The sequence below is a fragment of the Lynx rufus genome, unplaced genomic scaffold, assembly GCF_022079265.1.
Source record: "Lynx rufus isolate CCGP_SWC_20201006 ecotype Redwood Valley unplaced genomic scaffold, mLynRuf1.p SCAF_5, whole genome shotgun sequence".
NCBI lineage: Eukaryota > Metazoa > Chordata > Mammalia > Carnivora > Felidae > Lynx > Lynx rufus.
The window spans coordinates 82,040,817-82,066,676 of NW_025814867.1; the positions used below are offsets into that span (position 1 = coordinate 82,040,817).

General features: G+C 36.4%; 1 protein-coding gene across 3 annotated transcripts in view; it reads left to right on the forward strand.

The window, feature by feature from the left end:
- Nucleotides 1–23,937, forward strand: part of CCDC50 (coiled-coil domain containing 50) — an 81,987-nt gene extending 58,050 nt beyond the window's left edge. For 2 of the 3 annotated variants that reach the window (XM_047098801.1, XM_047098802.1), the window contains exons 5-11: nt 970–1,087; nt 13,687–13,802; nt 14,187–14,231; nt 14,341–14,445; nt 16,266–16,345; nt 21,230–21,336; nt 22,702–23,937. In XM_047098801.1, coding sequence (XP_046954757.1) covers nt 970–1,087; nt 13,687–13,802; nt 14,187–14,231; nt 14,341–14,445; nt 16,266–16,345; nt 21,230–21,336; nt 22,702–22,721 — 591 coding nt within the window. In that variant the 3' untranslated portion in view covers nt 22,722–23,937. Of the gene's footprint in view, nt 1–969; nt 1,088–5,686; nt 6,215–13,686; nt 13,803–14,186; nt 14,232–14,340; nt 14,446–16,265; nt 16,346–21,229; nt 21,337–22,701 lie in introns of all 3 variants that reach the window. The other variant, XM_047098803.1, reaches the window with a different exon arrangement.
- The last annotated feature ends 1,923 nt before the right edge of the window (nt 23,938–25,860 follow it).

Consider the following 25,860-nt stretch of genomic DNA (forward strand, 5'->3'; position numbering starts at 1 on the left):
CAGAAAAGGGAAAGATGAAATATAATGGTGAATTTTCATTCAAATGAATGTATTTACCAGAAGGTCTTCTAATTATGGAGGGGTTTTTTTTTTGTTTTTGTTTTTTGTTTTTTTTTTTTTTTTTACACATTAACCCAAAGTAAGCCTACTTGATTAATATGATTAATTAAAAAATAATTGAAAATGACTTCAGAAGGGCTTATGAGTTCTTTTAGGTTTGTTTTCTCAAATTATGTTTTATGAAACAGTAATTCCAAATGCAAAGACTTGTACTAATTCATGTAAGCAGAAATAAGATTTGCCTCTTTTATACTCACATTGACATTTTTACTCTTTTATTGAGGCATTCATGATTTAATTGTATTTTAGTTATTTGCATATACCTTTGCCATCATAGGCTGGGGGGGCAGGGTCAGAATGTTATTCATCACTCAGTAACTGTAAAAACTTGCCTGGCGAAGAAGCAAGGGGGAGATAGGAGGAAGACCATTTTGTCTTTTTCAGTGGTGCTCTAACGCAAAGCTAAATCAGCCAAATAATTTTTTTCAAAGTTTCAAAATTAAATTGTATATACAATTTTAATGTTTTATAGATTACTGCACTCTTTTCCATCCAGGCTTAGTGAATCATCGTCTTGGAAAAAGGGCCCACAAATAAGAATTTTAAAAATTCTGTTGTTTAATCAGCTTTAGGAATACTAGGTTTGTATGTCCCAGATTGAGTTAGGTTTAAATTTCAATTAACCAAAAAGTCTTTCTTGTTCATCTGGATCATGTGCTACTCCACTGAGTATTTGAATAGCATGAGCTTAATGCCATGAAGTCTGGAAAGCTATGGATGGAGTCCATAAGAGACTGGCAGTGGAGTGTCAAACCATTGACTTTGGGGCCACTGGATGGAGTTTGTTTCATTGTAAAAGGTTTGTTTGTTCTCTGGTAATATTTATTAGCATTCTCTCTTTATTTGCAGGACATAGCTCGCCTTTTGCAAGAAAAGGAGTTACAGGAAGAGAAAAAGCGAAAGAAACACTTTCCAGAGTCCTCTGGATCCAGTGCTTATGGAGATAATTACTACTATGAAAATGGAGGTAACAATGACTACATTATGACTTACTCTATCCTTAGACTCAACCATAGGACACTCCTTTAAATTTGTCTGTAAAGTGACCTCAGGGTCCATATGGATTTATGGCCAAATTCTATGTGAATCTGAATTCGTCTGTTCTTTAGTTGGATGACCAGAGCCATTTTCATGGCTGTTAAAACAACTGGCATTTTGTAAGATTTGGCATGCATTCTTTCGTGCTGCAGCCACTTAGAGCTGCTACTCTACAGCTTAGAATGCTGTACTGCATTCTAAGCACATAAATTGGGGTGTGGAAAATGGGGGTGAGGCTCTGGGCTTGATCTTTCTCAAGGAAGTCTGGGCACAGTGTCCGAGGCAGCAGAGTGCCATGAATAATGAAGATGGTACACAACACATCAGTTGGGTAACAAAGCTCTTGTGTTTTAAACATAGGCCACTGAGTATGTATGTTGATGACAAAATTAAAATTTAAGATTCCATGTTCATTATTTGTCCTTGCTATTTTGCTTTCTTGCTGTTTGATTACCATAAAGAAAAAAATCCTGAGGGTGAAAAGCCCCTTCAGAATTTCTCTTCTGTAGTGCCTGCTTTTGCAGTGTGGTGCTGGTGCTTTGTGGTGGCGGTTGTGGTGCTGGTGATTCTTTCTCTTACTAGTGTGTTGGGAAATGAGTATTTGCAAGTATTGTCCCATCCTTTTTAAAGATCTGTCAAAGGAAAGACATTTCCTCTAATTCTAGCGTCCGTATTGATTGCAGTTCAGCTGGGAGACCACACTTAGGATAACAAGTAAGGAAAACCTAAAGCAGATTCTAGAAAGTAAAGACATTAAGGTCCATGTTACTAAAGTCTCTTGTGAACTAATTATCAATTACTTCTCTGTGATTTCATTGTAAAAGGTAAGTAGGTGTTTGTGTTTGATGAGTGGAATGAAAGGAATGCATATGCAGATGTTAGGATTATTACCGTTGAGTACAATCTTGCCCAGCCACATTGTTCTACATTTGTTACCAGTAGAGCTCGGCTCTGTGGCATAGTTCGTAGGCAGGTTGATTCTCTCTCTATTGCTTGATGTGCTCTCCTTCCATAAGTAAAGTGCTCAGCTCTTTCTTGATAACCATTTTCATTATGCTTGTTTTTCTAATGAAATCATGTATCACATAATTAAAAAACAAACAAACAGTATTGCCTTATAGTTTTGTGCTGGAAACCAGAACGTGAAGAGTTTATTCTTCATATTCAGTTATAACCTTAGAAATGTGCTCTTGTGTTTTTTATTTATTTTTAATTCTGCTCTGGAATCATGTTCACTGCAAATAAAAGTCACTATTTAAAATAAAACTATTAAGTCTAGAAAAGCATTAGGATGGCAAGTAATTAAGTATACTAAAGTATTAATTTTAGCCTCCCTTTGTTAAAACTTTACACTAATTTGAATTGGGACTCAAATCTGGTTGTTTTGATCAGAGTGCTATCATTCTTGAGGGCAGGGGACTACCTATGTTAAGAATTCAGTGGTTTTTCAGGAACATTTACTAAAATCATGAAGTCTTGACCTCCTGAGCATATGTATGTGAATATTGGAATTCCTTTTCAGTTGTGTTGTTGAGAGTTTATATGTTGCTGAACATGTGTGATCCTCATTCATTTGCCTTTGAGTTAGACCGAGTTGAGTTCCACAGAAACCCCATCATAATCCGGCTCGTATGCTCAAAGTAATTCTTAGGTTCTTTGCAGTTGTCTTTTCCCAACACATAGGGATATTCTTTAATTGTACTTCTCTATCTTTATGTGTACATTGATTTTTGCCATACTTATATAATAATTATAATAGATCATTATGGAAGTGGTCCTCTTTTCAGCTTTTATTTTGCTTCAGTGTAAATCTTAAAAATGATCACTTATAGTTTTCTGCAAATCTGAAATTATCTAAAACATCTGTCAGATTTATATCAACTAAAATGGCATGTCTTATTCATTTGTGAATCCATGTTTTTCTTTCAAAGCCACTGACCTGTATTACAGGCATATTAGTCTCTTTTAAGTCATGGTCTTTGGAGTCATAAGACCTTGGTTCAAGTTTCATTCCTTCCTTAGAGCATTTGTAATGTTGAGAAGTTATCTACTATAATCACATTAAGCCTTTCTCTCATCTGTACGATGGAGAGTTTAAAAATACATCCTTCACATGGGTGTTGAGAAGATCAAATAATGTAATTTTGGTGAGGACTTAAACTCCAAAGTACTGCTGTTCATACATGTATCAGTGTTAATGTGTGTATGACAGTATCTTCCATTTCTAAACAAAAATCATCTTATTTTGAAAGACAAACATGGAAGCACACAAATAAAGTGTGTGTGTATATACATATACATATGTATGTGTATATATAAATGCATACGTGTTGGCTCTAAGGAACTTAATTATATTTGCCAAATAACTTGGTCACAAGAAAAATACAAGTCCCAGTCCCCACCCCAGTCTTTTTTCTTTCCCAGGTTTGAAGATAACACAAGTGAAGTAGACAATAGATATTTTTTCCTATCAACTCTGTGAAAATATAGTGACAGCTCTGTTCTAACTCTTGAAACACATTCAACTAAAGTAAAACTGATTATCAGTTAACTTTTCAGAAAGGATTAAAACCACCACCAAAAGAACAATCATAGCCTCACATATCCATGTCAAACAGAACCCTTGTTTTTTGGGAGCTAGAAGGCCGACTTCATTCATGCAGCCCTTTGTGGTAACATTGGTATTAACACTGAACCATTGTTCCCTGGATATGGTTATCATTTAAGTAGCTAGTCAATTTATATTAATAATTCATAGCAGTAGTCAATTGATTCTCAGTTGTCAAGACACACTTAAAATGATAGTTTGCTAAAATTATAGATACTTTTTTACCATAGAGAGTAATTGTTCTGTTTCAGTTTTGCTTTTATGCAAAAAATAAATTTAATCAAAAATTCTTCAGATGATTTTAGAAGACTGATTTTAATTTGGATATCATCTTTGAAGCAAATTTCCTTTTCTTCTGGAAAGCTCTAGAGGAAACAATTTGAAGGTTTTGAGAAGCGTTATGGCGTCAGTGATACATTTAGCACAAATTTCCCCTTTCTCAGTTCCTTTATTAGATTAACAATAACAAAGCTAAGACAACAAAAACAAAATGAAAGAAAAACCCTAAAAACTAAGAAAATGTATAGTCCTTTGTTTCCTCTACATCCCATCAAATTGGGGTAGCTGTTTCAGATGCAATTCAGCAAGTGAGTAATTTCAGCAGGGAACAAATCTTAGATAATTTAGTAGTTTTCTTGGAACTAGGGTTTCTTTTCTTCTGTTTTTTTTTAAGTTCATCTATTTTGAGAGAGAGAGAAAGTGCACAGAGTGGGGGAGAGAGAGAGAGAGCAAGCCCAAGAGGGAGAGGGGGGAGAGAGAGAGGGAGAGAGAGAGAGAGAGAGAGAGAGAGAGAGAATATCCCAAGCAGTCTCTGCACTGTCAGTGCAGAGCTCAGTGCAGGGCTCGAACTCACAAACTGTGAGATTGTGACCTGAGCAGAAATCAAGAGTTTGGATGCTTTAATCAACTAAGCCACCCAGGTGCCCCGTGATTTATTTTTATTACAACATGTACTAAGGGTCTTAGACAATGTTAAATATGCCCTGCAAAGTGCATAGTAATTCCCTTCCTTCATTTTCACAATAGGCTTGTGCCCGAATGAGACTGGACAAAAGCACACCTCTATGTGCTGTTACTGAAATTTGTTACTGAAATCCCTGTGTTACATCAGGGATTTGTATATTTAGCACATATTGTCTTTTTATAGAAAGAATACAATATCATATTTTTTGAAGTGAATGTAGGGATGGAAGGGACTCCTTTTCCTGTATTCTATTATGGCATCCATTTTTAATTTTTTCCTCTGTAAAATTTAAGTTAAGTTTGGGAGCAGAGTTACCCAAAGATAACAGGGTCATTTACTCACTTAAAATTCTCTACCCCATCTTCTTCCACATTGAACTGCATGGCTGGGAATACTTGTTTTGGCCACCTAAGGAGAGAGAGTAGGGGAATACTAAAAACTGGGTCATTTCTCAGACTCTAATGGAAACTAGCAACATTCTGATAGAGATTTATTATCATTTCCAATAAGAATATTTGAAAGCCTCTTCCTGGAAACCTTAATTATCACAAAGCTTGGTTGTTTTCTGTTTTATGAGACTCCCTCAACCCCTACTTTCCCCCCATAATACTTCCAAATTGGTTTTATAAATAGAATTTAACATTTAATGGCCATGGCTTTTGTTATTGGCAAATATTAAAGTACTGTATTAAGTCTCCATAATCATAATCAAGCTCTTCTTTCAGATTTAAGTTATTTCACATAATTTTAGTCTTTTAAATTTTTGACCGTGTACCCAGAATCCTTCATCTATGCCTGGGCCAATCCAATAAATGCCCATCCCCTCTTTGCAGTTTGTTGAAAAACTAGTCTTCTCCATTTTAAAATATGGGCCCTGTCTTTCCTGTGTGGTGAGTTCATATGCTCATTAAGTTAACCTACATTTCTATTTTTCACATCCCTCCACTTCCACTCAGACCAGCCACAGTCAAGGAGGGCAAGGGAATTGGGTTCTGGAGTCTCAAGGTCTTGTAGACTCCAAAGTGATGGAAACACTGTAAAGCAAAGGAAAGAGAAACCCAAACATCCAATGGAGAACTTGGAAGAGCTAGAAGATTACTGTTCATCAGGGAAATTTCTGTCATCCTGTAGCTCAAGCAAAGTGAGGGGCAGTCCCCAAATTGACTCTGAGCAGCGTGAAAGGAAGCGGTCTGATCATGAGAGACTTCGGAGACCTCCACTTCCCAAGATCAGTGGTGAGGTGTTTTTGAGTACTGGATTTGATGACTGGGAGGCTAACAGTAGCCATCGAACTCAGAATTGGGAAAAAAAGTCCAGACACCAAGACCGACTTTCACCCAAGTCTTCACAGAAATCGGGGCTTCATTACAAGGAAGCTGTGTATGGGAGGGACCATGGGCAAGGTGAGCACAGAGAAAGGAAACACAGGCCCAGGACTCCTCCCTTCTCAGAGAGTGAGAAATGGCTCCAACTCCATGACACAGGTAATAAAGGGCAGTCATGTTGAAAATCCTGGTATCATGTATATGCATACAAGCAAATGTATTTAATAAGCATCTTCAGCAACGTATTCTTTCTCTGTAGTTTGTACTCATGGCTTTGAAATAAATCCTGGAACCAAATATTATAAAAGGTATCTACTTAATACCAAGTATATAGGAAGAAGAAACATATTTGTACATTTCTGCTACTACCTTCCAAGAAAATTCACCAATTCCTTACAAAGTTCTTCCAGCCCCAGATTGCAGTGGACGTGCCCATCCCAGACACAGTTCTTCATTTGTCAAGACCATATACCAGAGAACCAGATACCAAATCATAGCTCCTGAATTTCTGGGTGTAAGTCAGATCTTGTGACGCTGTCTTCGTATTATTTGCCTAACTAGAAAATCAAGGCTGGAATTACTAGCTTCTCTTGGTCTCATCTTTGCCATGTGTAAAGTGAGAGATCAGATAGGCATTCTCTTATAACAGCATATTTCAAATTGTGGGCCTTGGTCTATTTTTGTCAGAATCAGCTGGGCTGCTTCCTAAAGAAGCAGCTTTCTGGATCTCACACGTATTATAATTTCTATAGTTTCTCCTGGCAGTTTGGACTCATTTTAGACCTGAGGTAATTTTTCTGCACTTAAAGTTTGAAGATCATTTCCTTAAGTTACTTTCTAGGCTCTAACCATCAACGACTCTAATGCTACAGTTGGTGTTCTGAAATGCCGGTATCCGGTAAGTTCTTGGCATTTGTTTAGGAATAAGGTGAATGTCCTGGCATGTCTGAAGTTTACCTCAAGTCCTTCATTGACCCAGTAATGGTTCTCTCTCTTCTTATCTGGAAACTGCTGTGTGGTGATGTTTTCCTTGTGGTTCTACCACTGTAAGTCATAATTAGACCATAGTCCTCTCCCTGGTTCTATTGTACTCTTATTGAAGTTTTGCAGCAATGCAAGGGTTATTGGAGAGTACCAACGAGGCATCTCTACTTATTTTCTTCCTAACTGTTGCCCAGCCAACCTCTACTTTTGGGTCTGGAAACTGGTTAGGTTGCAGATTCAGAGTGATTTAGTTTGTTTCTCCTATTGTGTTATCTCTTCCTATCATGTTAGTCATTTAAGTTATTAAAAGACTTGGTCATAAAGAAAATGAAAATTCAGTTCAGCAACCGTATTAAGTACCTACTGGAATTATTCTCGCCTCAGGCTTTATGTTTGGGGATATATGCTTGGATCTGAGCCTCAGAGGGTTTTAATAAGTCAAGCCAAAAAGATGGAGTGAAGGTAAACAGTCATAAATTAGGTATGTTTTGAACAAAGAGCTCTGGAGGAGTAGAGGAGAACTGATATCATCTGTCTATAGTAAGTTATACTATATCCAGATGTAGAAAGACTTGGAGTCCTAATATGGGAGAGAGTTGCCCCCACCTCTGCATTTCTGATTCTGTGATTCTGATCTTTTAAGAGTGCTCTGAGGACCGGTTAATCTTTACGGCTTTTAGTTATTCTTGAGGTTTTCTTAAAAAGGCTTAGGAAGGGTAAAACTAATATGAAAGGAAATACTAACTCACAACTCTATTACTGGAATTGCGGGTAAACTCACCCAAGGACCCAACAAAATGGTTTAAAAAAAAAGGTGGCTAGGCAGGTACTCAAATGGCTACAACAGAGCTGCTGGTCTTGATATTCAACGTTAGAAATTCTATCTTCCTAGCTACTGCAGGCATTTGATTTTGTGACCCCACGAATAGAAGGTTACATTAAAATGCAATTACTAAATACTGGTGTCTATTCTTGTTTTTGTAAAAGCATAGTTCTTAATGTTGTTGGCATAGGCCAAAATTTTATTTAACTTATTAATTAAGAAACTAGCAGAGTGACAAAGAGCTAATGAGAGAATTTGAGGGCAGGCTTTTTTATAGTTAGTTGAAAAAGGAATGCAAAATACAATTGTCAAAATTAAATATAAGATTGGTTAACTTTCTAAAGGACAGTAAAACTGTAACATCTTTGAGGGTAACTTCTCTAATGAGCTATTAAATCATAACAGCATATTAATTTTTCTACAGTTTAAAAGCAAACTTTTAACAGTTTTATTCTGTGAGAATTTAAAGGTAAGCTGTATTTGTGTTTGTTGGCGGAGGTCCTTGTGTCCTTAAACTGGAGAATGATGAACAGGAGACAAGGATTAGATTAAGAATTGAATGTGAAACTGTTAAGTATGGCTCACCTGATCTTTTGAAAACTGGTGTTTGGATTGTTGAGGCTACCAAGATGAGAGCAGCCATTCCTTCAATTTCTTTCAACTAACTGCATTTAAAAAAATGTTTAAGGCATCTCTGTTTTCTATAATGAAATGTATAGCCTTACATTGTAGTATCTGAAGTTCCTTCTTAAATACTCACATAAGCTCTTTTTACCTCTGGTACACAGCATACTACTATTTAGTGGGCAGTCCTGCCAGTCCAGAAATCTAGTATTTTATGATGGAGATTTTCTGCTTATGAGACATGTGAATTACAGTGATATATCAGTAGTTCAAATAAACTCTTTACCCACTAGATATTTGGGACTTAGATATTATTTCAGATACTTATTAGTTAACCATTTATTCATTCATTCATTTATATTGAGATATAGTTAATGTATAACATTATATTAGTTGAAGGTGTACAACGTAATGATTCCATATTTGTGTATATTACAAAATGTTCACAATAAGTCTAGTTAACGTTCATCACCATATATAGGCACAAGGTTTTTTTTTTTTTCTTATGATGAGAACTTTTAAGATGTACTCTCTTAGCAACTTTCAGATATGTAATACAATATTACTAACTGTAGTCATCAGGCTTATTTATTTTATAACTGGAAGTGTGTACCTTTTGATCCCTTTCACCCATTTTACTCACTCCTTACCCTCTGCCTCTGACAACTCCCAGTCAGTTCTCTGTATCTGTGAGCGCTTTTTTTTTTTTTTTTTTAGTGATTCTCTATATAATTGAGATCATATGGTATTTGTCTTTCTCTGACTCATTTCACTTAGCATAATGCCATCAAGGTCTGTCCATGTTGTTGCAGATGGCAAGATGTCCTTATTTTTTATGGCTGGATAATATTAATTGTATATACACCACAGTTTTCTTTATCCATTCGTATGTTGAATGACACTTAGGTCATTTCCATGTCTTAGCTTCTGTAAATAATGCTGCAGTGAACATGGGGATGCAGATATCTTCTTGAGTTAGTGCTTTTTGCTTCTTTCAGATAAATACCCAAAAGTGGAATTGCTGGGTCACATGGTAGTCTTATTTTTTTATTTTTTGAGGAACCTCCATACTGTTTTCCATAGTGGCTGTTTCCAGTTTATGTTCTCACTAACAGTGCATGAGGGTTCATTCCCTTTTCTCCACATCCTCACCAACAGTTATTATTTCTTGTCTTTTTGATAATAGTCATTCTAACAGGTGTGAAGTGATATTTTGTTGTGGTTTTGATTTGCATTTTTCTCATGATTAGTGATGTTGAACACCTTTTCAGGTTCCTGTTAGCCATTTGTATGTCTTCTTTAGAAAAATGTGTATTCAGTTCCTCTGCCCATTTTTTTAAAGTTTATTTATTTTTGAGAGAGAGGGAGAGAATGAGAGAATGAGTGGCGGAGGGGCAGAGAAACGGGGGAAGGAGGATCCAAAGTGGGCTCTGTGCTGAGAGCAGTGAGCCCGATGCGGGTCTCGAACTCACAAACCATGAGATATGACCTGAACCAAAGTCAGACGTTTAACTAACTGAGCCACCCAGGCACTCTGCCCATTTTTATTTATTTTTTTTTATTTAAAAAAAAATTTTTTTTTAGCATTTATTTGTTTTTTGAGAGGCAGAGAGAGACAGTATGAGCGGGAAAAGGACAGAGGGAGAGGGAGACACAGAATCTGAAGCAGGCTTCAGGCTCTGAACTGTCAGCACAGAGCCTGACGCGGGGCTCAAACTCACGAACAGTGAGATCATGACCTGAGCCGAAGTCAGACACTTAACCGACTGAGCCACCCAGGTGCCCCACTCTGCCCATTTTTAAATCAGATTGTATTTTGCTGTTGTGTTGTATGAGTTTTTTATGTATTTTGGGTAGTCACCTCATATCAGATTTGCAAATATTTTCTCCCATTCCGTAGGTTACTTTTTCATTTTGTTAATGGTTTCCTTTGCTGTGCAGAAGCATTTTAGTTTGATGTAGTCCCACTTGTTTATTTTTGCTTTTGTCACCTTTACTTTTATGTCAAATCAAAAAAAAAAAAACATTTCTAAGAGCTTATGTTTTCTTCTAGGAGTTTTATGGTTTCAGGTCTTATGTTCAAGTCTATAATCCATTTGAGTTAATTTTTGTATATGGTATATGAAAATGGTTTAGTTTCTCTCTTTTGCATGTAGCTGTCTAGTTTTCCAATACCATTTCTGAAGAGACTATCTTTTCCCCACTATATATTCTTGGCTTCTTTGTCATAGATTAATTGAACATATATGCACAGATTTATTCCTGGGCTCTATTTTATTCCATTGATCTATGTGTTATTCTCTTAAAAATTAATGTTTTTGTTTATTTTTGAGACAGAGACAGAGCATGAGCAGGGGAGGGGCAGAGAGAGAGGGAGACACAGAATCTGAAGCAGGCTCCAGGCTCTGAGCTGTCAGCACAGAGCCCGATGTGGGGCTCGAACTCATGGACTGTGAGCTCATGACCTGAGCTGAAGTCGGACGCTTAACTGACCGAGCCACCCAGGTGCCCCTGTGTCATTCTCTTTTAAACTGATTGGAGGTGACAATCTTATCACTCTGTCAAATCAAATAAGTCTGTTTATTTGACTATTTCATTTGAATGTCCTCCAAATGTCTTTGATATATATTAAAATATTTTCTCAGTGAATTTGGTGCACAGGCGGAGGCATAAGAAGGGAGAAGGTTTAGTGTGTTCAAATCTGAACACATCCCACTCTGTAGTTTCTTTCACTGGTGGCAAAATGGAAGGAGTAAGGTATAAGTGTGATCTTCCCTGTCAGACTCAACAAGGCGTTGAGCATTTGTTGAAGTGTCCTTTTTCTGTAGGTAGGAGTATGGTATCACAACCTCTTTTCCACCAACTTTGTCCAATGTCAGCTTCCCTAATTTCATGTCTTTTCCCTGAAATACTGTTTTCTAGTTATGAACAAACTAATCATAACTTAGGGAGGTTTATATTTCATTTAAATATGATCCACTCTTTTTTTTTTTTTTTTCAACATTTATTTATTTTTGGGACAGAGAGAGACAGAGCATGAACGGGGGAGGGGCAGAGAGAGAGGGAGACACAGAATCAGAAACAGGCTCCAGGCTCTGAGCCATCAGCCCAGAGCCCGACGTGGGGCTCGAACTCACGGACCGCGAGATCGTGACCTGGCTGAAGTCGGACGCTCAACCGACTGCGCCACCCAGGCGCCCCATAACGTTTTATTTATTTTTGAGACAGGGAGAGACAGAGCATGAACAGGGGAGGGTCAGAGAGAGGGAAACACAGAATCTGAAACAGGCTCCAGGCTCTGAGCCATCAGCCCAGAGCCCGACGCGGGGCTCGAACTCACGGACCGCGAGATCGTGACCTGGCTGAAGTCGGACGCTTAACCGACTGCGCCACCCAGGCGCCCCTAAATATGATCCACTCTTATGAGTATCCCTCTGTTTCCTGACTGTCACAAACCACTCAGAAATCTGACTAAAGCTAGCCCTGCCCAGCCCAGCAATATAAGATTCAGTAGTTCTAGAGATGATGGGAAGTTGAAGTGGATTTGGTATTCTAGGTACACAGACGCTAAAGGCCTGAAGCTAAGAGAGCCAGGTTTAATTTAATAGTCTATGTTTGTGGGAAAGAGAGATGAGTCCATGGCTTTTGGATTTACCACAGAGCTAAGTTCAAAGCTCTACAAAGGCTTCACCAGATAATTTAAATTTCTTCATGTGCCCATAATTTAGTTGTATTCTTTTTCTTTTTTGTTTAAAGCAAGTGAATCAAGTGTATTGAAGTATTTTGATAAAAATTATTTTAATGTATGGTTATTTTGACGGACATAATACAGTAAACTAATAGCTTCAATGCCATTTTCAAGTAAGAATCAACTGTTAAGATTTAAAACAATCAACCCGAACTACCAAAGGCCAGATCTCATTCAGGTTATTTAAATTAGTCCTTCCGGTTTGAGTCAAAGATTTGTATGTTTATGTAAAGCACCTCAAGTGGTTTTAATATATAAGTAGGGCTGAGAATCACTGATGCAAAGAAATAGGTAATTAGGAGTAAATTTTCTTTTTACCTTCAATAATCCATTTACTGAAAGTCACTATTCCAGATGGTCACTCTTGTTTGTGGCATTAAAAATATTACTTCTCACTATAATACATTCACATTGTTGAATAATTATAATTTATTTATTTATTTTTAATGTTTATTTATTTTTGAGAGAGAGACAGACAGAGCATGAGCAGAGGAGGGGCAGAGAGAGACGGAGACACAGAATCCTAAGCAGGCTCCAGTCTCTGAGCTGTCAGCACAGAGCCAACATGGGGCTTGAACTCATGAGCCGTGAGATCATGACCTGAGCTGAAGTTGGATGCTTAACTGACTGAGCCACCCAGGTGCCCCAATAATTATAATTTATAAAGGATACACAGAGGGGAATATCTGCAGTGTTGAAATAAACAGCAATTACCACTTGACTAAAAGTTATAAAAAGAATATATGCTGCTTATAAAACTTCAAAGTAGGGGAAAAATTCCCCACCCATACCCCATGTTCCTTTTTTCTCAGAGGAGTAGACATCTAAGGTCATTATGTTCTCTGGTATTTCCCTTATGTTACATCTTCCCTAAAATTTAGCAACAGCATTGAGCTGATGGAAACTACAGGAAAGATCCAGAGCAGGTGGGTTTGTTCACTGTCAGAGCAGAAGCCACAGTAGGGCCACTGGTTGGCTAACAGGGACTGTCATGTAACTCTGAGGTGATGCTGTTTCTGAAGTAAAGTACACAAGGCTGAGTTAAATAGAAGGAAGACTCTTACTTCCTCCAGTCTTGACAGCCTCTTTATAACTCTGACTCTGTAACTTTCTTGATTTTTTTTTTATTTTAGTATCTTAACCCTTTTTTTTTTTTCACTTGCTATTTTGCAAAAGCCTCACTTACAGTTCACTGTATGATTTCCTGCTGTTGAAGAAAGTATGTGAAAGGGGAGTTTTTCCTGGGCACTTTTGGGTGGGTAACTGTTTAAATGTGTGGATAATCTGCACTACGACTTCTGTGCCTCTGGGAAAAAATTATTTCTGGTGCACTCTACTCTGAATTCTGTAGTGGTGCCAATATTGTCAATATTAGATACAAAAAATAACTTCTTAAACTTTGCAACTTTTCAGAAAGCAAATGCAGTCGCCTTATTATATTGAGTTTTCTAGGAATGAAGCCAAGAGGAATGAAAGAGGCTGTCTCTACCCCGTCACGAGTGGCTCACAGGGATCAGGAGTGGTATGATGCTGAAATTGCCAGAAAACTGCAAGAAGAAGAAATTTTGGTGAGCAAATTTTCATGCAAAAGTTTAGGTGATAATCACTAAGTTTTCTTGAATAAAATTTGAGATTATGTGATAGGCATTGTGATCCTCTATGAGTTGAGTATGGGTGGAAAAGCAAGATAACGGGAATAGAGTGTCCAGTTTTACTTACTGAGTAAGCATTACCATCATAATTCCATATCCCTATCTGCTGTGGAACATGATAAAACAGTCCTACTCTGGCTGGTGGCTGGTGAAAGTATACCAGTTAAACTTCAAGGATGTTACTTACAGCTGGCTTGAAATACTCGTGTATTTCTATGTAAGATTTTTAAAAATGGACAACACAGATTCTAATTAAATTACCCTTTTTTTTTTTTTTTTTTGTATTTTTTTGTACCATAGGCTACCCAGGTAGACATGAGAGCAGCTCAAGTAGCCCAGGATGAGGTGAGTTCTTATTAGTTAATAAGTTTTTGAACTAATACTCGTCAGAAGTAGCCCAGTAATTTTCTGCCCATAACTCTGCAATCAGTGGTACTGACTGGATTTTGTTTAGGAAATTGCTAGACTCCTCATGGCTGAAGAAAAGAAAGCTTACAAGAAAGCCAAGGAGAGGGAGAAATCATCTTTGGACAAAAGAAAGCATGACCCTGATTGGAAGGTAAGTTCTGTTTATTGTTTTTATCTTATCTTATTTTATTTATTAATTAATTATAAAGGGGACTCTGCTTTTAGGGTAAGTTCTACCAGTGTATTTGGCATACACAAATTACTTGTATTGCATATGCAAATCTGACTCGTAAATGTTGTTTCATTACAAAAAATCATAATTCTTCAAAGTAACCATGAGAAAGTAACCGCTAAGATTGAAAAACTCATTCCATTCATTTTAGTACCAATTAAGTTGCACATGCCACTGGTCATGAGTAATCTAAGTTTTACATATTAGTAAAATAGGTAAATATTATTACCTTACAGGAGAATGTAGTATTTTCACATGCTTTCATGTTTCCCCAGTGGCCTTTTCTCTCTCTCTCTACTTTCTCTCTGTCCATCCGTGATCATGTACCCACTGTTTCTCTTTCCTCTGACGTAACTAGATCCGTGGCAGGCTGACACATACCACCAGCAGCCATCTCCTGTCAGAGTATAGGAACTGCCTAGCATGAGCTGGGACTGTTGTCTTCCACTCATTAATCAGGAACACTAGACAAAATGGTTACTGACCACAGTTTATTCTTCTATAGTCTAATTTTTGTACGAGGTGGGTGCAAGTTCAGTTTAACAGACTGCACTCATTAGTTACTGTGTGCATTGCACCACTGTGGACTTGCAGGGAAAGAAAAAGATACATTTTCCTCATAATAATATATAACGTAGGAGGAAGACAAACTAGACAGGTAACAAATACAGGGTTGAACTGGCTGAAGAAAGCGTAGTAGAAGAACAGAGGAGTTGCTGGGGTCAAGAATTCCTATAGTAGAGGCTTTTCAGAGGAAGTTTGTACTAGGCCTGGGAGGTCGCAGCTAGGGTGTGTACCCACGCATAGTTGATGTTTAGCGCTGTTCTCTCTTTCTCTTCTCTCTCAAACAAATTTCTGCCTTGGATCTCTGGTTCGGTCTGAGTCTCAGCGTTGATTAGGAGGAAAAAGAAGACATAGAAACCATGATAATCGTATTGCGCTGCTATTTCCTATTGCTCAGTTATTCAGTCGTCGGTCGAAAAACAAATGAAAGTATTTTTTCCATGTTAATTATTTATAGGTATCTCCTTCTTTCACCCTCCTAGTAATTCAGGATTTTTCCTGATGTATTTTATTTTAAAAGAAGGGCTCCCAAATGCTTCTACTTATACAAATTTAAGCTACAAATAATTGCCCAGAAGTTACTCAGATTCTTTGTTAACCCAGCCATGAAGGAGTAGGTATTTTTGAGGATTGCACATCAGGCAGGTAAAAGGGGAAAGGTCGCTTGTCTAGCAAGTGTTCTAGCAAATTAGAGTCTGATTTCTAGATTCTATAATTGGTGCTGGTAGAGTTCTTCTCTTAGAAAGGTTGGACTGAATGTTCCTTAGTTTCCTAGCTTGAAAATCACCATCCCCAAGTCAGATTTTCAGAAATAGGTTTAAGGGCACAGACCAACATTCCACAGACTGGAAGTTCTGGTCAGCTGCTGTGCAGCTATTATGTTAATAATGGGTGTCCAGGTGTATTCCTGTGGGGGAGCATGTTCATGTGTATGTCGCCCATTCATCTGGCTGCATTGACAGCTTCCAGCATACTTTTGTGACTGTAATTTTTTTTAAATCTCTGAGTGGCCATATGTAAAAATATTTCATGTTGTTCGACTGAATGTAAGTAACTTGAAATTACTAGAGTTTGGCATGATTTAGATATTTTCTAAACCTAATAATCTTACTTTTGTTTTCTATATGTGTGCTTTTCTTTTCTTTCATTTTTTTTCCTTCTTTTTCTGTCCATAGCCAAAAACAACTAAATCGGCACACTCAAAGTCAAAAGAAAGTGATGACCCTCACCGTTCTAAGAATGACAGGCCAGCAAGGTAAGATGACACTTGAAGAGGGGAGTGAGGAACTTGACTTTGGGGTGAGTAAGGAGTTGTGGATTGTCTGAGAAGAGTATTCTCTGGAGAGGAGATCCAGAAATCAGCAGCTGTGAGATGGTATCAAGTCTTGTGGGAGTATTCTCAAATTTTGTTTGCATTCTTTTTTTTCTTTTCAATTTTATTTTTTATTTGTTAAAATTTACATCCAAATTAGTTAGTATATAGTGCAACAATGATTTCAGGAGTAGATTCCTTAGTGCCCCTTACCCATTTAGCCCATCCCCCCCACAACCCCTCCAGTAACCCTCAGTTTGTTCTTAAATTGGGTTGAACAAGTCAAATCAGGAAAATGATCATTTTACTGGAAACTAGGGTTTATAAAGAATGATATGTTTTTTGGTAGGACCAGTTCCTGTCTTTGGATTCACTGAACTGATGCCCTTGGCTAAGAAGGGATGAGATTGATGTTTTTCCCAGTAAAATCCCAGGTTTTAAAGTTTTACTAAGTTTTATGGTCACATTGGTATGTGCATGATATTTACACATGCTTAAATTCATTTCTGCATGAGTCTCAAAGCCTTGGCAAACACTTAGTTTGAGTCATGGCAGTCTATTCTAAATCCCACTAGATCAAGTAGCTGTGGCTGTGGTGTATGTATTTTCTGACTTCTCTCAAACAGCCTTGGGTTTCAGTTAATGGACCAGTTGCTATCTTTCTACCTAAGTGTAGACAACATTTAAGTCTCTGGGGAAGCAGAAAGCAACCTTTTTTTTTTTTTTTTTTTTGGTCCTTTATTGATTTTTGTTGCTTTTCAAAACAAAACAACATAATTGGACTAGAAAGAGAGAATATTATATACAAAAAGACAAAAGTAACACTGAGTCTAACACTTTGAAAACTCTGTTAAAACCTTGAATTTTCATCCTAATTATTAATATCTGTTTTAATTCTAAAACATAAATTTTATCACACTGAAAAACATATAATGTTGTTGCCACTCATTGCCCACACTTAAGCTGCTAGACTTGTTTTCTTAAAGTGAATATATTTAGTGTCTTTAAAAAGCCATAGTCTATTTTTAAACTCACGGGCTTTCAGAAAGTAAATATCCTTCGGAAAACTACATCAGGTTTGTAAAGCTCTTAGGGCAACACTAGTATATTCTGTCAATTGTATAAACTTGGTTCTTCTTGTATCTTTTAGTTAAGCACATGCCAGAGGTTTCTTTATGGCATACTTTATAATTACGTACTTTTATTTTCTTCCCTGCAATATCCAAGTTAAAAAAGGAGTAACTCATCTGTTCTCAGTAGGTTAATAGGTGTGGTTTATTATGCTTTCTTTAGTCAGCTGAATTAAAATCTTTAGGCTTACTCTGCAATCTTCAAAACTTGTGGGCTCTTTAGAACACTAATAATTTTCATATCAGATATGATAGAACAATCTGTAATGGCTATTTAAAAAGATGTATTAAAGTTGAAAACAAGTTTTTGAAATATAATACATACTTTTAAAAATATTTGGCATATTGAAAGAATGAATAATCAAATGATCCTGTATTAAAAATGGCTATTATAAATGAATGAAAGTCACCTATGACTGGTAGAACTGACTGGAGAGAAACATTTGTCTTTAAGTATCGGTTACAGAAAGATTTTTTGTGTAGATACAGATATAGATACAGGTAACAAAAAAAAATTAGAATTTTACGAAATCTCTATTTTCATAGTTAGAAATTAAGCCTAGTATTATAGTTGCCTTATACAACTAATACTGGAATATATGCTTTCTGATTAGAGTCTATGGTTTCCTCTTTCACATTTTTTCCCCTTTTTTTTTCTCCTTCACATTTAATTATAGTAGATTTAGTTAGCTATTTGTACAGAAAGAGATGGTTTCAGGGATTGAAAAACATGGAGCTTCCTAGGTCTAGAAGTTTACTTCAGTGTAGTGATAATAGTAGTAGAGGGAAGACAAGTTATTGGGAGGAGCTTATAACATTCATGGTCAAGAATCAGTTTCTTTGTCCATTACTCTATCTAAGGAAATGGAGTATCAGCTGGCAATCTGAATTAACTTCAACTCTTTGTAACTGGAAAAAGTTTCAACCAAGTTCCAAAATCTTTTTTTTTTTTTAATTTTTTTTTTCAACGTTTATTTATTTTTTTTGGGACAGAGAGAGACAGAGCATGAACGGGGGAGGGGCAGAGAGAGAGGGAGACACAGAATCGGAAACAGGCTCCAGGCTCTGAGCCATCAGTCCAGAGCCTGACGCAGGGCTCGAACTAAGTATAGTATTTTATACTGATACTACTACCTGGTGTTTTATTTACATTTTTCTCTTAGAAAAGAGAAAACTTTATCTTAGAGTAAGCAGCAGTTACCAAGAAAGAACTGCTTCCTGTTCTCATGAAATTTATCATCTAAGCAATTATACAAATAACCATTATGTTGAATGCTTTGGTTGAAAAGTGCATGGTATTATAAGAAAAGAAGGAGACAGCCTAGTCTGGGTATCTAGGAGGGCCTCTTCAATGACTTCTGAGTAAATTCTGAAAGGTATTTTGCCTGTATTGCTAACTTAAACATGTAAGTCATTTCATGAGAACAACAGGAAACAGGTATTCCCAATACATCCGAAACTATAAAACAAACTGTTGGTTAACAGGATTTTTCTAATTTTGGATGTGAATACCCTTCACTTTAAAACAACTATCTCCAGCGCAGTGAATCTGTTTGATAGGGATCATTGAACGCCATAAGCCAAGATTTGTCCTCTGTATAATCAGAAACTAAGGAGAACAGCATGCAAAGAGAACTGAGGGCATTCTAGATTGACTTGTTTTACCCTAGTGGATGTGTGGGAGTTCTGTGCAGTGTTGCACATGTTGACATCCCTTTCTTTGATGAGGAATTGATCGTGAGGTAGTAATATTGTTTGTTTGTTTATTTTTAGGAGTCCCATTTGGCTTTTGTTTTTCTGGGTTTTGATCATTTGATATAACAGTTTGCAAAAATGTAGAGCTGAGGCTCTGCTCCCTGATTCCCAATCCCTTTTTCTTGGGTCTAAGTTACTTCTTTAACCACCTGTTTTTTGAAGTTGAGTTTCTTAATTCTAGTTCAGATGGTTTGTCTCAACTCTTCCTGCCAACTCGTAACACTGCTTTTTAAGGTAAATGTTATGTCAGTTGATAACAAAAGAAAAACACTATTTAATATTTAATATTTGTTAAACACATAGTTCAAAGTGAAAAATAAGAAAAATGAAAAATACCATATCATTTGTTATGCTTACATTAATTATATGTGTATAACAAATGCATGAAAGTATTAAAATATAAGCCAAATACCATTTAAAAGTATAATATACAGACTATATATATATGTATATATATACATATGTATGTGTGTATATGTGTACATATATGTGCATCTGTGTATATGTATACGTGTATATATGTACATAAATGTATATATACACACGTATATGTGCATATATATACACACATATATATACATATATACACATATGTGTGTATATATATTGATGTGTATATATATCCACACACACATGTACACACATATGCATATGTGTGTATAGTCTTGGATGCAGATACTACTGCTGATAAAAATACACATCTATGTAGCAGACCATAGCATATTAAACAGCACAAATTTTGAAGTCCAGGTGAGTTTGAGTCCCAGCCCTGCCACTTAACAACGGTGTGTGCTTGGACAGATAACTTACTTCATCTCACCTAATTTAACTCTAAAATATGTGTACGACAGTTACCATGCAGCTTGTCCTGAAAGTTAATTGACATCATCTGAGTAGAACCCATACCACAGTCCTCAGTATATACACAAGTTTGTATCCTGTGGTGACCTGTTGCAGACACTGAATACCGAAGGAGAGACCTATTGCTTAGGGACAGAGTGAGAAATTTGAAATCACGTGTCTATATTCTTCTATGAAAGAGACTTTTGTACCACGGTTACCATAACTTTCTGAATTGCAGTATACTTATGCCTTCCAGCTACAAAAAGCATCATACAACATGGTTAGATATTTGACACATTATGTTACCTATCTGGTTCCATGCTTTAACATAACATTTAAGTGTACCTTTGAGAAGCAACAACCACAAAAAGGAGAGATTTTGTTCTTCATCTTCATCAATGTCAAATTTTTGCAAAAAATCTATGTAACATAGTTTCAGAATAATAAAAATTTTAGAGTAGGAAAAATTTCCCAATGTTTGTTTTTTAATATTTTGTCTTCTTTTGACATGAAAAATTGCCAATGTGTGACTGTCCTTTCCTTTTGTAAGCTCTGCTTTGCCACCTAGTGGAATTAGGAACTTTGCTCTAAATTTTATATGCTGACCCTTGTCCTCTCCTTGCCCACTCCTACTTCCCTCTCCTCCCTCCTTACGTGACACCTGTCCTCCCTTTTTTTTTTCTTTCCTTAACTTTCTTTATTACTTCCCTTCTGTTCTTTCCTTTCGTCCTCTTTTTCTTCATAAAGCTTGCCAAAACAAAGTAAATTTCTCATTAACAGCAGCAGTCACACATCTCAATAATCTTTGCTTCCCTAGCCCTTAGCACAGTGCCCCACACATATTAGGTGTTCAGTAAATATTTGTTTTTATTGAGTTATGTGCATCAAAGCAAAGGTTACAGTAAGCTAAAATAATTTACTCCCAAGGTTATGCAATAGGCCAGGAACTAAGATGAGAATTCTGCTACCCTGTGGCTTTGCATTTCTACCAAAAAAAAAAAAAAAAAAAAAAAAAAGTTTTTATCCTGCAGTCCATTGGGAGGTGGCTCTGTAGTCATCACGACTTAGACTGTCTCTTTAAATTCTGACATCCCTTCAGGCCACCACCGCCTACCATGACAGAAGCTGAGGATTTGGATTACACTCATGTTACAAACCAGCATAATTCCACACGTCATTTCTCAAAATCAGAATCCTCTCATAAAGGTACGAAAAATAGATGTGGTCAAGGTTAGGATTTTTTTTTTTTTAATAATGCTTATGCTATGGTGGAAAAATCAAATTGTGTCTTATATGTCACTGGAGTGGTAAAATAAATTATCCTTCCTTTTTCGAAGCTCATTATAGTATTCATTTGTTAAAAAACCAAAAAGGTAAAACAGAAAACATAACACCTTAAAGTGAGTACAAGATTGTCAATGTATGTGCATTTTCCTCCAGAGAGAATTTATAGCTTTCATCATGTTGTTAAAGGGTGCCTGTAAACAAAACAAATGAGCAAGGGCAAAAGAAAAGAGAGTGAGAAACAGACAGACAAGCCAAGAAAACAGACTGGTAACTATAGAGAATGCACTGATGGTTACCAGAAGGGAGATGACGGGGGTGGGTTAAATAGATGATGGCGATTAAGGAGTGCACTTGTGATGAGCCCTGGAGATGTAGGGAAATGTTGAATCACTGTATTGTATACCTGAAGCTAATATTATAGTGTATTTTAACTAACTGGAATTAAAATAAAAACTTAAAAAAGAGAAATAAAATTTAAAAAATAAAGTACACACATATACATCACAGAAAACTTCTGTCACACAAAAGAAAATGGAGACAAAGGAAATGAAGAAAGAATATAAGGTCTAAGTTAGACCAAATCTTTATTTTATTTATTTTTTTTGGACCAAATCTTTAATTTTTTTAAAAGTTTTGTTATTTTTTAAACAGCTCTCCTTACCCCATCCCTTTCCACTCTGGCATCCAGAGTTGATAGTAACACAAAAGACAGTATTTAAAAGATGGAATTGGGGGCGCCTGGGTGGCTCAGTCATTTAAGCATCTGACTCTTGGTTTCAGGTCAGGTCACGATTTCACGGTTTGTGAGATCAAGCTCAGTGTCAGGCTTTGCACTGACAGCGAGGAGCCTGCTTGGGATTCTCTCCCTCTTCCTCTCTCTCTGCCCATCCTTGCTTGTACTTTCTCTCTCAAGATAAATAAAACTTTTTTTAAAAAGATGGAATTGTTTGGACGTTATCAAAACAACCCTGTACACTACAATTTCTATCAGTTGTTGGCTTTTTTATCATCACTGGATTAACTGAAAGTAGCTCATGATTTTTTTTTCTCAGTTTATATACATGCATTACTTCTTAGGGGATGCCTTCCTGTCTTTGACATACATTTGATACATAATTGAAAATAACACATTGATTCTGTATATATTTTATAATCAGGAACAAAGAAAACATGAACCATTTGAAATGCATAGAGATAAAGATAAATTATTTTGCCCAAGCAGGGAGAAAACAGTTTTAAAGGTTTTTTCTTAATGGTGTTTCTTCTCTTTTTCTTCTTTCCAAGGTTTCCATTATAAGCAGTAAAAACCTAGGAATCTGCCTTGAAAACGGACTCACTGTAGCAAATATTACTGGATGATACAGAATGCATTCCACGCTCATTTTTTTCTTCCTTCCTCTGTTTGTATTCCTGGGATTTACCTTCAAGTGTTTTTCAGACCATAAATAATCTTAATTCATTCAGAATGTTTTGGTTATTCCTGATCACTTGGGCAGTATAAGAAAATCTAGCTTCTGAATGTTGGCCACCTCTATGCTGCAAATGCTTCGTGGGATATAGTATCTAAAAGCTCTGTAAAATGCCATTTTTGTTAGGTATGGAGTACTGGTATCTAGAGACTAGGCTTTATTTAGCTAGCAATTAGAATTTTGTGGAGATAATGATCAGAGTAAAACACAATGTTTGGGTGCAATGCAGAATAAAAGAATATAACAAATAACTTTTTTCGTGCATTAGTGTATGGTATATTGAAGAAAGAATCTTTTGGTTTTTGTATTCTCCAGGGAAATACTAAAAATCAGAACCATAAAGTGTTAAAAAAAACAAACAAATCTGGAACAGTTGAAACATGTTATTTTGGCCACCAGGACTCTAGCGGTTTTCCATATCCTTCTAAGCCCTCTTGGGAGAATTGGCTCAGATGGCATTCCCAGACACTCTCTCTGCTGTTGCTTTCTATAGCAAGGCTTTCTGAGGCCTCGGGGTATTGGGCTATTTATTAGTATTTATTGGCAAAAGTTTAATTCTATGAAATTTTAACTCAGGGCTATGCAAAGTCCATTGAACATGAAAAAGTGAAAAACTTTTGTATCCCTTCTCTTGTTTTACATTGTACGTAGAGAGCCAAGGGCAGTGGCTGGAGTTGGTAAGATGTTCATTCATATGAGCGATGATGCCATCTTTCTCTCTGGACACAGATTGAAGTTTTCCTCCTGCTTAAAAAACAGCAGGTTTTGTTGGCAGCCACTCAAAAAATATTTTGTGTATCTGTCAATAATCAGATTAATTTGACATGAAGTTGAAGTAGATAAAATGGTTCTTTATTCAGGTATTTGGTTCGACGCATTTGTCAGTGATACATGGCATCAGATTCCATTGTACAGGACCTTTAAAGCCCTCTTTGAGAAATCTAGCCTCTGTCTAGCTTCTAACCTTGTGGAAATACTTATTTTCCCATTCTAGTTAGTTCACATAAATGGCAATCATGTGACATATATAAATAATTTCCTTTCAGCTTGACTTTGTGTTATTTTTCATTGTATGAATCTGACGTTTTGACATTCAAGTATGGTGTTTGCTTAGGAAAGAGATACCTAGGTCACTAGAGGAAAGGCTGTTAATCCATTCTTTTCCCACTTGGAACTGCCTTTTTTGCCTTATCTTTCCAGATAGTCTTTCAAGTCAGGCAGAATTTAGGAAGCTGTGTAGGATAGTTTCTCAGAGTGGATTTGGGTCCTTCTGTTTTGAGAAAGATCTTTATTAGTTCATAAAGTTTTTGATTGTAGAAACTTGGGTAAAAGAGCCAACTTTTAGGAAAATGATGATCTAGGAAGAAACAAACCCTAAGAGATGTAGTCATTTTCGAGAAATGGGGAAAGAGAAAAAAACAGGACTTTGAATGACCATGGTGAAATTAATGAGGCAGAATCTTCATTGACATAGGCAAGGGCAGACAAAATGGAGGACTGAGCCTTAGCCAAATTCTAGAGGGCGGTTTCAGTATCCAAAGCTGAGGCCTTGTTGGCTTAAAGTAATGCTGTATTTTTCTTTGTCTGCCCTGTGATTTTGCTTCATGTTTTAAAAAGTTTTCTCTGGTAACTTTAAAGAAAAAAAAACACAATGTATTTTTATTTGATGGTTAAACAAATTATTTTTATTTCATAAATGTTTATTTTTCTATCTCATACAATGACCAGTTTTACTTTAAAAATTCTGCATTTATCTTACCTCTCATGTACTTTATCCAATCATATTTATTATTGTAAAATGCTGTCTGGAGACATTTTCATTCAAAAAATGTCAGGCCATTTAACCCCTGGATATTAGTGTTTTAGCTGTCTTAGTGAGTGGCCAGAGGTCATAGATCCCTGTGACACCCAATTCAACATCTGTATTGAAAATGTGTTCCTTTTTTTTCTAGGTTTTTAAAAATTAAGAATTTTAAAATATTTTAATTTTATTTTTTTTTGTAAAGCAAACACTTTTTAAAGAGTATCAGAGTAATTCCGTTCCTTTTATTGGTTTAATTCTCTTACTGTCATTCAAAGATGATAATTATTATTTTTAAGACTATAGAAGTTAACTAACAACTCTATTTAAAGGAACTGCCAAACATTCCTCACTGTGTTCTCTGCTTTTCACGTTGTTATTTTTATAAAAATGTGGAAATATTTCTTTTGTTCCTCTTTCTACTGCTGGAAGAGACAATTGAATTTTTAGGCCCACAATGTATTATGCTCTAATGTTATGATGTAAACTAATGCTCTGGCCTTGGAAAATCTTTGTTTCTATACCTTTCTCTGGAGGCGCCATTAACACTAGTACTGCTGAATGAGCACAGTATGGAGCCTTATCATAAGGCTACTGAATGTGTATACCTTCTGCCCCCCAACTAGCTTTTTGTAACTCATTGCCTGGAAGCAAGGTCAGGTAAGGGTCAGATTAAATGTTCAGTGCTGAAAAAGTTTGTAGTGTGAAACCATTGTTAGACATGATTACTTTATGGGGGACTGGACAGTTGCTACATATGCTTTAAAAGAACATTGAGATTTTTAGAAAGAGACTTTGCATAACTTTGAGCTACTTTTTCTCAAGTGACTTTACAACAAGCAGCAACAGACTAATGGACGACCAAAAAGACTTACAGGTTTTGATCATAGAGAAACATCTAAATTAGGAAAGAATGATATGGATAGATGTTTCCCAGGAGGAAAACCTTTTCAGATTTTCAATGGCCACTTGGATGTAGATCAGCATATGCCAAGGTGTGTGACCTTGGGCCTTGTGGTCCACTGAACTCTAGAAAATTGTGAACCGGACTCATTTTCCCCTTTTCTTCTCTTCTGCGGTCTGCAGCTGAACTGGATGATGAATAAATTCATTGCTAACCTTGTCCACACTTTTCCATCCACGTCAGGACTTTTCAGTATAAAAATAATTAAC